The sequence below is a fragment of the Rhinopithecus roxellana genome, chromosome 21, assembly GCF_007565055.1.
Source record: "Rhinopithecus roxellana isolate Shanxi Qingling chromosome 21, ASM756505v1, whole genome shotgun sequence".
In the NCBI taxonomy this organism is placed as follows: Eukaryota; Metazoa; Chordata; class Mammalia; order Primates; family Cercopithecidae; genus Rhinopithecus; species Rhinopithecus roxellana.
The window spans coordinates 41,951,443-41,968,383 of record NC_044569.1 but is presented as its reverse complement, the minus strand read 5'-3'; the positions used below and the strand labels follow the sequence as shown (position 1 = coordinate 41,968,383).

Genomic DNA, 16,941 nt, shown 5'->3' with positions numbered 1-16,941 from the left:
GGATAACTAACACCATATTATAAATGAATTGTAAGTGTATAATAAAGGAGTAGTAACTCATTTTGATAAGGCCTTTCTCAGTGCATAATTCTTAAAAAGCGTCCTAATCTTCTATGATTCAGAATCTTTATAAGAGCAAAATTAATTTCAACATCTTACAGGAATGACTGACTACAAACACTATGTACTATGCACTGTATTTATTGCACAGCAATAAATTGATAATAAAATCATCTATTTCCTGGCAATTCGACATTAAACTACTGAAAGAGTAGTATCAAGTAAAAGTCTCTGAAGTCTGTGCACAGAATACAAGTACACTAGTATACTAGTTTCACTCAACTTTTTAACAAACTTCAAAGTGAAATCATTCTTGTTGTATCAACCAATGCATGTATTTTAATACCAATCAATCTCAAACTACCTTTTAGCTCAAAGTACTTCACAGTTTTACCCCATTTTTACCTTCAAGACTAGCTAAAAATCGCACAATTAGGTTATTCATGTACAAATATAGCCCTTAAAGCAAATACAATTATTCATACACGTTCTCATCAAGATGCTTCTGTGGCTTCTACTATGTCAAGGGCTACGTATTAAGATCTCGGCCGGGCACAGTGGCTCACGCCTGTAATCCCAACATTTTGGGCGACCAATGCAGGCGGATCACCTGAGGTCAGGAGTTTGAGACCAGCCTGGCCAACATAGTGAAACCCCATCTCTACTAAAAACACAAAAATTAGCCAGGCGTGGTGGCACGTTCCTGTAGTCCCAGCTATTTGGGAGGCTGAGGCAGGAGAACAGCTTGAACCTGGGAGACAGAGGTTGCAGTGAGACAAGACTGAGCCACTGCAATCCAGCCTGGACAACAGAGTGAAACTCCTGTCTTTAAAAAAAAAAAAAAAAACTAATGAAGATACGTAAATTCTAGCCACACCTAGTCTAATTAGCTTAAAATTTTTTAGTTATGTGAACATTTGACTGCTCATAAAAAATTTATACATCATAGTCTTTTGATGCAAAATATCAACAAAAGCCTACACTGCTAGTGTCTTCTTTTACTTAAAAATAAAACATTTGCAAATATTCACAACTTTATATTTAAAAATCATACCTGTCCATTTAAAATCCTTGTAAAAAGGGTGTTCTTATCTTTCAATTTTAGCTCAAGATCCATAAACGTCAGTTTATTTGTGCTGACCTGGAATTTGTCATTAGTGAATAATGCACCAGATATTCTATTGTAGCATTCAATTGGTGCAAGCCCTCTCTTCTTAGGAGGAGTACACCAGTCAAAGCTTGAACAGAACAAAATGTTAGTTAGTAAAAAAAAATTAAGTGGTAAAAATATAATTTCAGCAAAAATCAAACTTACTCTTCAACTGATGTATATGGTATTAATCGTCCATTCCAAAAACATTCAAAAATAGGCCTTTTCCCTCTGGCTGCTTTCTCAAGTATGAAACAATCATCATCATCATCTTCATCTTTTAATTCTAGATCAAAAGGGCAAATGGAACAAATTGTTTATTGCTAAAATGTGAGAAATAATGAAACAAACACATATGATCTTTCAAATTGCATTCTATAAAACCTAAAGGTAGTTTTATACTCTGTCCACAAAAAGGCAGGTTTACAAAGTGGTTCCACATTACGAATGGTGTCTGTCATTTAAAAGTCAGTAATTACTTACATACGAACTAACGTACTAGCTGCTGGGCCTGTCATCTTTAAACCTATTCATGAGGCTAAAAGAGTCTTACATCCAAAAAGATTATCCCCTATAACAAAATCCCTCCTTCCTACAAATATAGGCGCTAAAATCCTGTATCTAAAATAGTTTCACAATTTTATCAGAACTAGCATGTTCACATGAAAATCACCTGAGAAATCTGACATCTAATAGCAGCGAGTTTACCTAGTTTGAACAAATTAGTGAATGATGCTAAAATTAAGCTTACTTTTTAGAAATTTCATTTTCAGATTTAAGTAAGCATGAAAAATGTACACAGAACTGTAAGATATATTACTATGCATCAAGAGCATTAATTAGCACAATTTTCTATAATCTTATGTTTATTAGCAACACACTCTCATGTATCCAGATAAATTAGGATTAAACAACATGATCCTGACATATTAACATCTCAGCTAATGAACATTAGTTCACGCACCTAAAACAAAACCTTCTCCCTAAAAGCCCTCACAAGAAGTCCCTTATATACAAGGTGCTTTCAATCAAACAAAACCACTTTGCTCTTAGAGAATCCCTCTGATTGATCACTCAACTTACTTGCTCTTCTTTTTAAGGCAGCATTTGAAAAAATTTGTATCTTTTTGTCTATTAGCATACAAAAATTGGAAATAGTAAATTTAAGAAGTCAGAGACGGCCAGGCACAGTGGTTTACGCTGTAATCCTAGCACTTTGGGAGGCTGAGGTGGGAGGATTACCTGAGTTCAGGAGTTTGAGACTACCCTGGGCAACATGACAAAACCTTGTCTCTAATAAAATACAAAAAAATTAGCCTGGCATGGTCGTGGGCACCTGTAGTCCCAGTTACTCAGGAAGTTGATCCATGAGAATTGCTTGAACCTGGGAGGCAGAGATTGCAGTGAGCCTACATTGTGCCACTGCACTCCAGCCTGAGTGGAGCACTATTCTGAGAAGTTGCCCCAGTTTTTAAATTTGATCTTCACAACACCCCTAATGAGGTGTGAACTACCCATATCCCAGATAAGGAAACTAAGGTAGGGAGTAGTTTGTCCAACAGAAAGTGGCAAAGATGGGATTCAAATCAGAAAATCTGGCTGCAGACCCTAGAAAACTAACAATGTACTCAGGAAGTATTCTGAAAGAAAAAGTTTAATATTGTTAACCTATCAATTCAATGCAATCCCAATAATCCCACTAGAATTATTATAAGTGAATGTACGAAGCTGATTCCAAAGTTATCTAGAAGAGCAAAAGTATTCTCAGAAAGGAACAATAGTGAAAATGTTTTGTCCCAAACATACCAAATTACAAGATAAAGCTACAAGACAGTATCATTACTCATATACAAAAAAATAAATAGTACCTTATAGTAAAGAATCTAGACCTATGTACTTATGGGAACTTTATATTATAAAAGTTCTAATTATTGGGTAAATTATAACATTTAATAACTGGTGCTAAGAAACTGAATATGAATACCACATAGAAAATAATTGTTAAATCCCTATCCCTCTACTGGAAAAAAAAAGGGGGGGGCCAGGTGTGATGGCTCACGCCTGTAATTCTAGTACTTTGGAAGGCCAAGGCAGGAGGACTATTTCAGGCCAGGATTTCAAGACCAGCCTAGGCAACATGGCAAGACCCCATCACTCAAAAATTTAAATAAATAAAATCCCACCTTACTCTACATACAAAAAAGGAAAACACAGATGCACTGACCATAAAATGACAACAAAATAAAAAAAGCTACAGATTTACATAATCTTGAGGTGTAAAAAGCCTTTCTACAGTAAGACAAAATCAGAAAGCAAAAAGAAAAAACTGATAGATATGACTGCATAAAGTGTAAAACTGCAACAAGGATAAAGAGAAGAGAACATATAAACGATTAATATGCATACATATCTAAAAGTTTGGTTTCATAACAGAACTAAAAGAGTTCATTAAAGATTTATTCATCTAGAAACGAACGTACATAAAAATCAGGAATTACAAAAATTACAAATACCTAACACCGTAAGACCTGCATAAGAAAAGGTTTTAATATTTATTTTTCTAACCTGAATAGCCCAACTGATAATCATTTAGAAAAACAAATCGCTGTCCCTAATCACAACTTCGTATTTTATAACTAAGATAACAGATTAACATACTTGATGGAAAGCATGGATCATCAGGGTAGGTTTCTCTATCATATAAGAATGGATGATAACGGATAATCCCTTCCACTACACCGTCTCCTTCAACATGAGCTTTGAATTCAAAACTGTCAGCTGCTGTGTTTACATACAACGTCTGCATGTCATCTTGTATTTCCCTTAGGTTGACAATCTTAGGTACCTTCCCTTTTTCAAACATAGAAATCTAAAATAAAAATGAAACAAAAATAATTAAATTCCATGGTAACTTTACTTTTGTTCTCAGCTATGATTCAACAATAGAATAAGCAAAAATTCTGTTTATTTGTACAAGTAATAATCTGGCTTAATGAAATATATATATTTATATATGAGTTAAACAGCTTTAAGTAGCATCTCAAAAAGGAATATACTACTAAAAAATATAATATAAGCAAAGAAACAGCAAATCAGAGCTGAAGGACAGAAAAGTCACAATAATTCAAGGTTTCTTGCTAGAGGTAGGAAGTGGGTCAACATTGTATGTGAAATTCTAACATGTGGGTTAGGGTATTGAGAATCCAATACTCAAATGCTCTGTGCCGCTAAATCTTGTCACCATCATACAACTTCTACAAACAAAAGGAAAGCTACGTTATCTCCCTTTTCCTCCATGCTTCAAGAGATGATTGACGTTCAGTAACAATGCATAGCTCTACAGAAGAGAGACAAAAAAAGATAAACCAAGCACTACAGTAAATAAAGGTTCAAGAAAAATACACCTAGGAAAAATCTCTTTAGTTGGATATCAAACAATCAAAGTAGTTTGGTAAAAAACAAGGAGAGAAGTTGTCTAATTATTGAGTGTTTTTATTAGCCCAAGTCATTTAGAACTGGAACAAATATCTCGTAATTTTTAATATTTTAAGATGGATTTTTCTCTTACTTCAATATCAATATTGTTGAAAGGTTCAACTTCTTTTGATGTTCGTATTTCATTTCCTTTTGGGCCATGAATATAGTAATGATAAATATGCCTAAAAGAGAGAAGAATAATTTCATACTTTTAATTCACATAAAATTATAGTTAATGTAATCTTCTATCAAAAAATTTTAACACTATTTACTAGGTATCAAGCACTTTATTAAGCATTTTTAAACACATATTCCATTTAATGGTAAAAACAATTGAGATGCAGGTATTATTGCATCTCATTTTACAGATACAGACCCTGGGGTGCAAGGAGGGTATGTAAGTTATCTGACATCACAGAATAGAGTTAGGGAGCTGTGGGCTTCACCTCAGGTCTTCCCAACTTTAAAGACCATATACAACACTTCCAAGAGGAATAATTCATCAAATAAATATAAACTAGACAGCAAGAGTCTATAATGCTACTTGCCAGGTACACTCCAGGAAGGACTCAATTATCAGGGGTAAACTGAATTCGATATCTAACCTCAATACGAGAATATCATTCTAGAACAGCAGTCCCCCACCTTTTTTGCACCAAAACCAGTTTCATGGAAGACAGTTTTTCCAGGGATGGGAGTTGAAGGGGGGTGATTTGGGATAAAAATGTTCTACCTCAGATCAACAGGCATTAGAGTCTCATAAGGCGCACGCAATACCTCACAAGCACAGTTCACATTAGGGTTCATGCTCCTATGAGAAATCTAGTGCTGCCACTGATCTGACAGAAGGCGGAGCCAGGAGATAATGCTCACTCCGGCCCACCACTCACTGTGGGGCCGGGTTCCTAAAAGGCCACAGACGGGTACCAGTTCACAACCCGGGCGTTGGGAACCCCTGTTCTAGAACATTCATCTCTCCTCTCCTATAGCACTGAGACAATCTTATCCTAATATTCCAAAAACAAAACTACTAAGTTTGACATCATCTCACTGAAAACCAACACTCTGGAAATCAACACCTCTTTATTTTTTAAGAAAAGGTTTAAAAAGATTATATTTTGGTAGTGTTGTTCAGGATTATAAAATACCATGTCTTTATTCACAAAATAGAAATTTGCAATATTTCTTCATAATAATTATTAGAGAAAGAGTATATTTAAATTATGTGTTAATGTACACTGAGTTCCTTCAATAAAAAGAAACTATAAAATAGCTAATAAAATAAGTACTTGAAGAAAACTGCAAAGTCCTATTTAAATACCTTGGGTAACAGGGATAATAAACAGAAATAATCAATAAGAAAAAAGGTATTCCTAAAATCAAATTTATTTTCCCATGAAAAAAATTTTTTAATTCTCTTAGCATATAATTATGTATAAAATTGAGACTCTTTTTTTTTTTTTTTTTTTGAGACGGAGTCTTGCTCTGTCGCCCGGGCTGGAGTGCAGTGGCCGGATCTCAGCTCACTGCAAGCTCCGCCTCCGGGTTTACGCCATTCTCCTGCCTCAGCCTCCGGAGTAGCTGGGACTACAGGCGCCCGCCACCTCGCCCGGCTAGTTTTTTGTATTTTTAGTAGAGACGGGGTTTCACCGGGTTAGCCAGGATGGTCTCGATCTCCTGACCTCGTGATCCGCCCGTCTCGGCCTCCCAAAGTGCTGGGATTACAGGCTTGAGCCACCGCGCCCGGCCTTAAAATTGAGACTCTCAAATTAAGAGCAACAGTCTTTTGGGTAAATGTAAAAAGATGCATTTTTAAAATATGAATTTTGAGCAGATGTACTCATTTTGCAAGTCTCAGTAATTCAGACTAATGCAAATCAGGGAAACAATACAGTAAATCGTATGTACCACATAGCTATAAAAAAAAAATTTGGGGGCTGGGCGCGGTGGCTCACACCTGTAATCCCAGCACTTTGGGAGGCCGAGACAGGCAGATCACGAAGTCAGGAGATCGAGACCATCCTGGTTAACACGCTGAAACCCCTCTCTACTAAAAGTACAAAAATTAGCCGGGCGCAGTGGTGGGCGCCTGTAGTCCCAGCTACACGGGAGGCTGAGGCAGGAGAATCGCATGAACCCAGGAGGCAGAGCTTGCAGTGAGTGGAGATCATGCACTGCACTCCAGCCTGGGCGACAGAGCAAGACTCCGTCTCAAAAAAAAAAAAAAAAAAAAAATTTAGGCCGGGCACAGGGGCTCATGCCTGTAATCCCAGTACTTTGGGAGGCTGAGGTGGGCGGATCACCTGAGGTCAGGAGTTCAAGACTAGCCTGGCCAATTACGGCGAAACCCTGTCTCTACTAAAAATACAAAAATTAGTCGAGTGTGGTGGCACGCGTCTATAATCCCAGCTACTCGGGAGGCTGAGGCAGGAGAATCGTTTGAACCCAGGAGGCAGAGGTTGCAGTGAGCTGAGATTGCGCCATTGCACTTCAGCCTGGGCAACAAGAGTGAAACTCTGTCTCCAAAAAAAAAAATTAGAGCCATTAAATAAATATTCCTCTGATTTGGTCTAATGGGATATAGAGTCCCTACAAGTTTTACTGGAATAAAAACACATGATTATTTTCAGCACTAATGTCATATAGGCACATACATACATATATTTTTTATTTTAATAGGCTTGATGCATTCATTCACTTAATAAACATCTGAGCATCTACCATGTAGCAAGTATTCTTCTAGTAGACATTGGAGACACAGCAGTGAATTTTTTTTTTTTTTTTTTTTTTTTTTTTGAGGCGAAGTCTCGCTCTGTCGCCCGGATGGAGTTGCAGTGGCCGGATCTCAGCTCACTGCAAGCTCCGCCTCCACGGTTTGCGCCACTTCATTCCCGCCTCAGCCTCCCGGTAGTAGCTGGGACTACAGGCTGGCCACGCCACCCTCGCCCGGCTAGTTTTTTTTGTATTTTTAGTAGAGGACGGGAGTTCACTGTGTTAGTTCAGGATGGTCTCGATCTCCTGACTCGTGATCGGCCGTCTCGGCCTCCCAAAGTGCTGGGATTACAGGCTTGAGCCACCGCGCCCGGCCACAGCAGTGAATTTAACGACAAAAATAAATATATATGGTATGGAAGATTATGACAGGTGCTATGGAAAAGAAGCACAAAACGGGGTCATGGAAGTGATATAGTGCTCAATCTGACAAACTGTGAAGTTCATTTTTAATTTTATAGTATTGTCAAAATCCTGTGCCTCAAATAATGCTCAGTACACTAGAGATGATCTATAAATACTTACAGAATAAATGAATAGAGAGCTGTTTTAACACCAGTATCAGAGTACTGGATAATATCAGAGTACTGGGAAGAAAATGAGATAGGAGCAAAAAGGATACCAAAGAGGCTTCAATATATTTGTAATATTTTCAGTCTTAAAAAAGTTAAGTAGCAACATTTCCTAAACCAAATATAATTACTTACGCTAACTGTCGTGTCCAAAGGTGGAAATAATTTTTCAAGTACTGTATGTGTTCTGGTTGTACCCCTGTGACAACCACAGCAGTAAAGCTATCTTTTTCCTTCTCCTCTATGATAAGATTATGTAGAAATCTTTCCTCATCATTTGTAATGTGAACAGAATCAGAGGGCTACAAGAGTGAACAGAAATACAACAGATTAAATCATCTAAGTTATAATTATACAAATAGCTATTGCATCAAACTTTAATGTGATTTACTTGGAGTTTCACAAATAGGCTTCAGAAAAGCTTTTGGAGGAAACTGGCCCAATACAACAAACTGGCTGAGTATGTGACAACGCTGTGAAGACAAGGGAACTTTCACACAGACTGCTAAACTAGCATGCATAAAGAGCACCCTATCTTATAATGATAAACCAATTTTAGAATCATAAAGGAAAAGGTAAAGACAAATACCGAGTTTTAAAATGCCTTTAAAAATTGAGGACACTTACCCTAGGGTGGAATGAACCCTTGCTTGGGAGACCTACCACTTAACTTGGTCAGGACCAATGTCCAGCCCTCCACATTCAAGAAAACTACAGGGCAGGCTGGACACAGCTAGCTAAGCCCAAACACATTGTGCTTAAAGGTAAAATCATCCTGGACACCAGTCCACTTTCAGAGAAAATCTAAATATTCTCTGGAAGGGAGGTAGTAGAGGAATTTGAGGATAAAATTACAAACTTCTCAGTTTGTAGTATGAGTCTATGTTTTAAAAAATTGCAGGTCAGATGCGGTAGTTCACTACTGTAATCCCAGCACTTGGGGAGGCTGAGGCAGGCAGATCTCCTGAGGTCAGGAGTTCAAGACCAGCCTGGCCAACAAGGCGAAACCCCATCTCTACTTAAAATACGAAAGCAGCCAGGCGTGGTGGCACGTGCTTGTAATCCCAGCTACTAGGGAGGCTGAGGCAGGAGAACCGCTTGAGCCCAGGAGGCTGAGGTTGCAGTGAGCCAAGATCGCGCCACTGCACTTCAGACTGGGCAACAAGCATGTCTTAAAAAAAAAACAAAACAACAAAAAAAACATGGTATGTGCGCACGTGTGTGTGTGCATGTGTGTGTATGCGTATACAGTCATATGCCACATAACATTTCTGTCAACAATTGACTGCAGTGGTTGCATAAGATGATACAATATTGTAAAATTAGTGTACCTTTTCTATGTTTAGATATGTTTAGCTACACAAATATTTACCATTCTGTTACAACTGCCTGGGGTAACAAGCTGTACAAATTTGTAGATTAGGAGCAGTACCCTATACCATATAGCCTAGGTGTGTAGTAGGTTATGCCATCTAAGTTTGTACTAAGTAAGTACGCTCTATGATGTTCACACAGCAACAAAATACCCTAAAGATACAGTTCTCAGAATGCATCCCTGTCCTTAAGTGATAGGAGACTATATCTACTGTGTATGTTGCTATATACATTTAAAAACTGTGGAAATAAAAACAGATCAAACTATTCTATCTAGGAAATCAGTTGATTTTTAAAAATAAGTATGTATGATTACTTGCTTAACTAAAAACAGTGTTACAGCTCTTTTAGAATTTGTCTATCAAATTCTAAAATTTCTGATTAAAAAATAATAAATCCTTAAGACCATACCCCTTCAAAACAATTCTAATGCATCTCTATCCACTAAATTGCTAATATCACAGCTACGATATATACAAGTAACATTTCATACACTCTGAGTCAGTAGATTAGTCTGAATTTACTAATGATGCAAATTCATTATCCAAATATTTATCAAGCATCTTCTGTAAGTCCTATGCCTCAACTTGGGCCTAAGGAAGACAGGTTCAAGATATATAAGACAGTGCCTTTGTGCTCTACAAATTCCATCTGGTAGGAAATGAAAAAACAAATGATTACAAAACAATATGCCATTATGTATGAAGATATGAACCAAGAGCTACACAGGTAAAAAGAGGGTGACAGGCACCCAGCAGATGACTGAATAATAACATTCCAGACAAATGAGAACATGAATTCAAGAGCATAAAGGAAATAAGGTAGTTTTAGGATATATGATAAACATATGATAAAAGATAAGGCGGGATGGCTGAATTAAAGCAATGGAAAGTGGGTGGAAGAGAGGATAGATGAAAGAAAATAATATAAAAGACAAAATTAAATGTGCTGAATGATTAACAAAAAGGATTACCAACTTTAACTGCATGGCTAGTGGATGCCATTAATTGAAAAGGGTAGTTGAGAGGGAGACAGGAGAAAGAAGGAATAAGAAAGGTTTATGGATAATATTCAATCTCTTTCTCTTAAGAGACAGGGTCTCTCTATGTTGCCCAGCTGGTCTTGAACTCCTGGGCTCAAGAGATTCTCCCTCCTCAGTCTCCCAAAGTGCTAGGATTACCGGCATGAGCCACTGTGCCCAGCCAATATTTGACTTCAAAGGTACCAAAAGTGAGTTATTCCTCAAACACCTAAGAAAGAACATCTAATTGAACCTGGAAATGAGTGTACTGGACATGATCAGTTGGTATTTATCACCCATTCCTACTACCTTTTACTGTACTCTCTTGGGTTGCAGAGGTTGGAAGGAAAAAAAAAAATACTGTTTGGTTGTGGATGCAAATTAGGTTTCACCAATTAGACATACTAGCCAAAATCTGGATGCCAAAAATGAAGCAGAGGCTATTTCCTGAAGTTTCTTAAAGGTTTTCTGTTATCATACAAGGCACTGAAAGATCAGTAACCAGGTTTCAGGTTTAAAGTGTCAAAAGGCCACTGCAGCCCTAGTTATGGCCAGAAATTCTGTTTTCCAGTCGTGGAGCAACTGTGGCAGTGAGAACATTCCAACTTTTGGATCACAGATACAGCAGTGAGTTCCTGAATTACAGACCCAGTGGTGGTCCTCCAACTGAATGATTACAGCAAATGTTGCAGCATCCCTCCAGGATTAACTTCAGAGTCTTAGCATCATTCTTGAAGGCTTAGCCCAAAACTCATTCCTTTGGCCCTTCCAATAATCAGGTAACCATCTGATTCCCTCTGTTAGGTATTTTCTGTTTAAAGGGCCTAGGATGGTTTGTTTCCTTTATTGAAACTAGCATGTTTCAGTGTCTCAGTCTTGAGAAAAGTTTTCACATGAAACAGATTTGAGAGCTTTTGACATAAGTAGCAAATACACATCTTTAGAAAAGGCAAGACTATTGACTATAGAACAAGAACCACCAACTCCACCCACATACTGAAAACTGTTCACAGGTCAGAGATACAAGGCCAACAAAAATAGGCTGGAAAAAGACTGGTCATAAAAGGAAACGGACCAGGTACTTGTTGGTACCCATGAAATGTTTGTTGGGAAGAACTAAGCACAAAATACAGAAAAGGCTGGCAGAGAAATGGTGCTCCAGGAGACACAGTTCTATACAAGCTTCGTAATATGCACACAGTTTGGAAAACCACTTAAATTCTCAATTTCTATTTCTCACCAGTTTTATCATGGCAACTAATATTTCCACCATTATATTTTACAGGGCTTCGTGGTGGTTAAGACAAGATGGAATACTGTTATGTAAAAATATCAAAATATGCAATTTGTTAAGTAAATGAAACAAAGAAAGGCCGGGCGCCGTGGCTCAAGCCTGTAATCCCAGCACTTTGGGAGGCCGAGACGGGCGGATCACGAGGTCAGGAGATCAAGACCATCCTGGCTAACCCGGTGAAACCCCGTCTCTACTAAAAATACAAAAAACTAGCCGGGCGAGGTGGCGGGCGCCTGTAGTCCCAGCTACTCCGGAGGCTGAGGCAGGAGAATGGCGTGAACCCGGGAGGCGGAGCTTGCAGTGAGCCGAGATCCGGCCACTGCACTCCAGCCCAGGCGACAGAGCAAGACTCTGTCTCTAAAAAAAAAAAAAAAAAACAAAGAAAAGAAAGTCATGTCCTGCACAAAGGTATATTAAATTATCGAGAAAATAAAAGTGGGTAATAAAATGGAAAAAAAAAAATCCAACCCACCAACTAATGAAAGAAAAGGTATTTTTTTTTTCACTTATCAAATGGCCAACATTTTGCTGCCCTTTCCCCTTCTCACTCTTTTGAAAAATAAATGGTCAGACATGTACTTCCATACAGTTGGAAATGTATGTGACTAGGGGTTTAACCTTTCTGACAAGCAATTCTGAAATACATCCCACGAACATTTTAAAAGTTCAAATTCAGGCTGGGCGTAGTGGCTCACACCTGTAATCCTAGCACTTTGGGAGGCCGAGGTGGGCCGACTGCCTGAGGTCAGGAGCTCAAGACTAGTCTGGCCAACACGGTGAAACTTCGTCTCTACTAAAAAAAAAAAAAAAAAAAAAAAAAAAAAAAAAAAAAAAAAACAGAAAAAAAAAAACAAAAAAATTAGCTGGGCGTGGTGGCATGAGCCTGTAATCCCAACTATTCAGGAGGAATTGCTTCAACCAGGGAGGCAGAGGTTGTGGTGAGCTGAGATCATGCCACGGCACTCCAGCCTGGGTGACAGAGTGCAACTCCATCTCAAAAAAAAAAGTTCAAATTCATTATCACAGCTATTAAAATTATAACAATCTAAACTAAGGAAAAAAATTTTTAATTCAGGTAAGATGTTATGCAAAGATATTCATGGCAATGTCTTTACAATTATTGTAAAATCCTTTAAATAAGCCAAATGCTCAACAGAATCATGAAATTATGTTACATTCATTGAAGAAAATGTTATAAAGCTACTAAAAACTGCTGTGTATCAAAACAATTTGTAAGATGGGGAAATACTCAATGTGTTAATTTTTAAAATGTGGGATCAAAACTATTAAGTATATATTTTAAAAAGCTGAATTAGAAGGAAATTCACCAAAATGTTTCAGGAGGCTTCTCTAGGACTTGGGAGTATTTTTATCTTCCTTATACTTTCCTATAAAGTTTCCTACAAGTTATTTTAGAATCAGAAAATCAATGTTTTAAAAGTTCAAAATTACTTTTTAAAAATTTTGTATTGTTTTTGAGACAGTCTTGCTCTATCACCCAAACTGGAAAGTAGCAGCATGATCATAGCTCACTTGCAGCTGGGCTCAAGTTATCCTCCCACCTCAGCCTGCCAAGTAACTGGGACTACACGTGCACACACCAGCACACCCAGCTTTTCTTTTTCTTTTTTTCAGTAGAGACAAGGTCTCCTATGCTATAGAGGCTGGTCTTAAACTCCTGAGCTCAAGCAGTCCTCCCACCTCAGCTTCCCAAACTAGTGGTACTACAGGACTGAGCTACCATGTTCAGCCCCAAATCACTTTAAAATAAAGATTTTTCCATAACTCCAACACTTTCGGAGGCCAAGGTTGGAAGATTACCTGAGTCCGGGAGTTAAAGGCTGCACTGAACTGTGATAGCACCACTACACTATAGTCTAGAGGGACAGAGTGAGACTCCATCTACTTAAAATAATAAGTAAACTAACTTATGTATTAAAGATTTTAGATTAAAAATCATGTTTCAGGTTGGGCATGGTGGCTTACGTCTGTAATCCTAGCAGTTTGGGAGGCCGAGGTGGGCGGATCACTCGAGGTCAGGAGTTCAAAACCAGCCCGGCCAACATGGTGAAACCCTGTCTCTAGTAAAAATACAAAAAAAGTAGTGGGGTGGGTGTGGTGGCAGGCGTCTGTAATCCTACAATCCCAGCTACACGAGAGGCTGAGGCAGGAGAATCTTTTGAACCTGGGAGGTGGAGGCTGCAGCAAGCTGAGGTTGCGCCACTGCACTCCAGCCTGAGCAACACAGTGAGACTCCATCTCAAAAAAAAAAAAAAAAAATCATGTTTCAAACAGAGTTGAAGGGATACACAATAAATATACCATTTACTTGCCACTAAGATTCAAATCTATTAACATTTTGTCTTATTAACACAAGAATTTGAATGCAAACTTGTAACAGCAATCTCTCATTTATTTCTCTTGAGGTCCAATTTCCTGAAAGTACATTACCCTATTACTGTTTTTCTACCCTATAATTTTATTATATAACAAAGATTTTAAAACCCAAATTCAGACCAGGGAAAAAAGTTTACAATCCTACAAGCAATTTACAGAAAGCTTAGTAAGCTTTATGAGACAACTTGTCTGAAGATTTTGGCTTGAGAAAGCCCATTTTTGTTGCTAGCATGACTAAAGGAAAAGGTAACTATGACAATTTCATACCTTCAAGTTAAGCTCTGTACTACCATCTATCCAAAGGAGTAAATTTATAATTGTGAGTTAAAAATGTATTGTACCTTTCTGTTTCTAATATATCCACTATATATTGCCTCTTTATTTTTCTCCTTCTTCTCAAAATCTTCTTTAGAAAGCACAAGCTCATGAACATCTTGGGAATCTGCAGGTTTGCTTATCATCTGTTAAATATTAAAAAGAGTACTTTTTAAATTCCTAATAAACTGGTTAATGCATTTAGACAGAGTCAACTTCAAAATATTTTGATCAACTTTCATTTCTAAGAAACCTTTTTACTTACTCTGGCTGATTGTCCAACAAAGAAGACAGCTTGCTTGCCCCCAACACCAAAATAGGAAATATCACTATTTAAACTGCGTGGCACTGGTACTGGACGAACATATCCTGAATGATCACTAAAATAAAACATTACATTAATGCAGTGATTTTAAACAAGCTAGTTAAGTGTCAAAAGAAACTTTCATTGCATTTGTATTCAGTGTTAATGAAATGATCACCATGCCTGCAAACACCCCTAACTGAAAGGTGAAATAATCAGTGTCAAGACATCCACTCCAGTTCATCTCAAAGTGTAGTCCCCAGGCCAGATGCATTAGCTTTACCTGAAAACTTTTAAGAAATGTAAATTCTTGGGCTCAGTCCTACTAAATCAGAAAATCTCTCAGCAAACAGGACTAAATAAGTATTTTTATTATCCTTATGCCTCTAAAACTTTCCTTCGAAACTGTTTGCTACTTCAAAACTTCCTAAAATATTGTCTGAAGAATAATGGTAATTAGAGCAAAGGAGAGTGTCACTTCCATATATCATGATAAATGAAAAGCTCTGAGAGAACACTGCACCATAACAACATTCTGAAGAAGAGGCACCACTGGTCTTTCAAAATATAGGCAAAGTCTCCAGGGACATCATCCCCCAATATCAGAAAGAAACAGAATGAAAGTGAAGCTGGAACCACTATTAAACTCAATGGAAAGATTAAAGAGCAGGTATGACAAAGCTGAAGAGAATTAGAGAACAGAAAGATGCAAAGAATGTAACCACAGGAAACAAAGAAAGAAAACAAAACTGAAAATACCAAAGTGGTGTTAAAAGACACAAATGACTGAAGGAAAATATCTCACACAAGATTAAATGTAGTTCTAGAAAGAGAAGGGAGAGAACGGAAAACAGCTGTAAATATGCTTGACCCAGTATGACATGGCTTCACAGATCCAAGAAAACGAAAAGAGCCCAAACAAGATACATAAAAAGAAATCAACATCACTGTAAACACCAAAAACCAAACAGAAGAACTAGAAAATAGGCTGAGAGATAAGACAGGATAAAATAGATTAGCAGGCTTTGACAGTGACAGTATAAGACAGAGAGGAATATTATCTCTGTAGTGCCTGAAAAAAATCTGTTAACCTAAAATTGTCAACTAGAGAAAAATAATTTATAGATAAAAACCAAAGTAATTTACCACCAGAAGACTTGTTCTAAATTAATGTTCCTATAAGCACAAACTAACATACAAGAGGTCACCATAATACAATACATACAAAAGTAATTTTTTTAAGTACTACATATGAGACATTTACTGGTGTGGTGAAAAAGTGGTATGTGTATATTGCTGAATTTCTAAAAAGTCACACTTTAAATACGTTCAATAACAAAACTGTCATTTCAGGAAGAGAGTGACCAAAGCTAATGAAGTCCTTAAGTTGGGGGAAGGATAATACTTTTAATCCTGAAATCTAACTATGCATGATAAAATTTCAAAGAAGATCAGAGAAGATATAAATTCTAAAATATTACAAAGAAAAAAGGTGGATCAAGAAAATGAAACAGCAGAAGACAATACATTTAAGAGAAAACAAAGAAACAGAAACAAAGAATGGGATAACCAAAAACATTTTAATTGGTATAAAAAGTCCTATCCTCATATATAAATAATCAAAATAAACATAAAGACAACATTGAGCAGGTAGGACACTGTAATACCAGAGATACAAAACAACAAAAGCACCCAAAAGAGTATTCCCTCACAATACCCCCTCAACATCTACAATCACATCACCACACAACATACACAAACTGTCGACACAAAATGACGCACACAAAATGCCTCCCCACACAACCCTGCATTTATACAAAACACCTCACACAATACACAAACATATCACTACTTTGTTTTTCTTTTTTCCACTTTTTTTTTTTATTATACTTTAAGTTCTAGGGTACATGTGCATAACGTGCAGGTTTGTTACATATGTATACTTGTGCCATGTTGGTGTGCTGCACCCATCAACTCGTCAGCACCCATCAACTCGTCCTTTACATCAGGTATAACTCTCAGTGCAATCCCTCCCCGCTCCACCCTCCCCATAATAGGCCCTGGTGTGTGATGTTCCCCTTTCTGACTCCAAGTGACCTCATTGTTCAGTTCCCACCTATGAGTGAGAACATGCGCACACCACTACTTTCAACAGAAACAGACACCACGATGCTACAAAGCATACACACTGATGATTAAAAAAAA

At 37.5% G+C, this 16,941-nt stretch overlaps 1 protein-coding gene and 1 pseudogene across 4 annotated transcripts in view; one reads left to right on the top strand and one right to left on the bottom strand.

Annotated features, from left to right (window-relative positions):
• Positions 1-16,941, bottom strand: part of SMCHD1 (structural maintenance of chromosomes flexible hinge domain containing 1) — a 158,369-nt gene that overhangs the window by 103,370 nt on the left and 38,058 nt on the right. For all 4 annotated transcript variants that reach the window (XM_010353189.2, XM_030926202.1, XM_030926203.1 and 1 more), the window contains exons 6-12: positions 14,698-14,812; positions 14,459-14,578; positions 8,167-8,333; positions 4,779-4,869; positions 3,869-4,079; positions 1,376-1,496; positions 1,115-1,298 (exon numbers count right to left, since the gene is read on the bottom strand). In XM_010353189.2, coding sequence (XP_010351491.1) covers positions 1,115-1,298; positions 1,376-1,496; positions 3,869-4,079; positions 4,779-4,869; positions 8,167-8,333; positions 14,459-14,578; positions 14,698-14,812 — 1,009 coding nt within the window. The remainder of the gene's footprint in view (positions 1-1,114; positions 1,299-1,375; positions 1,497-3,868; positions 4,080-4,778; positions 4,870-8,166; positions 8,334-14,458; positions 14,579-14,697; positions 14,813-16,941) is intronic.
• Positions 9,737-9,771, top strand: LOC115895558 (annotated as a pseudogene).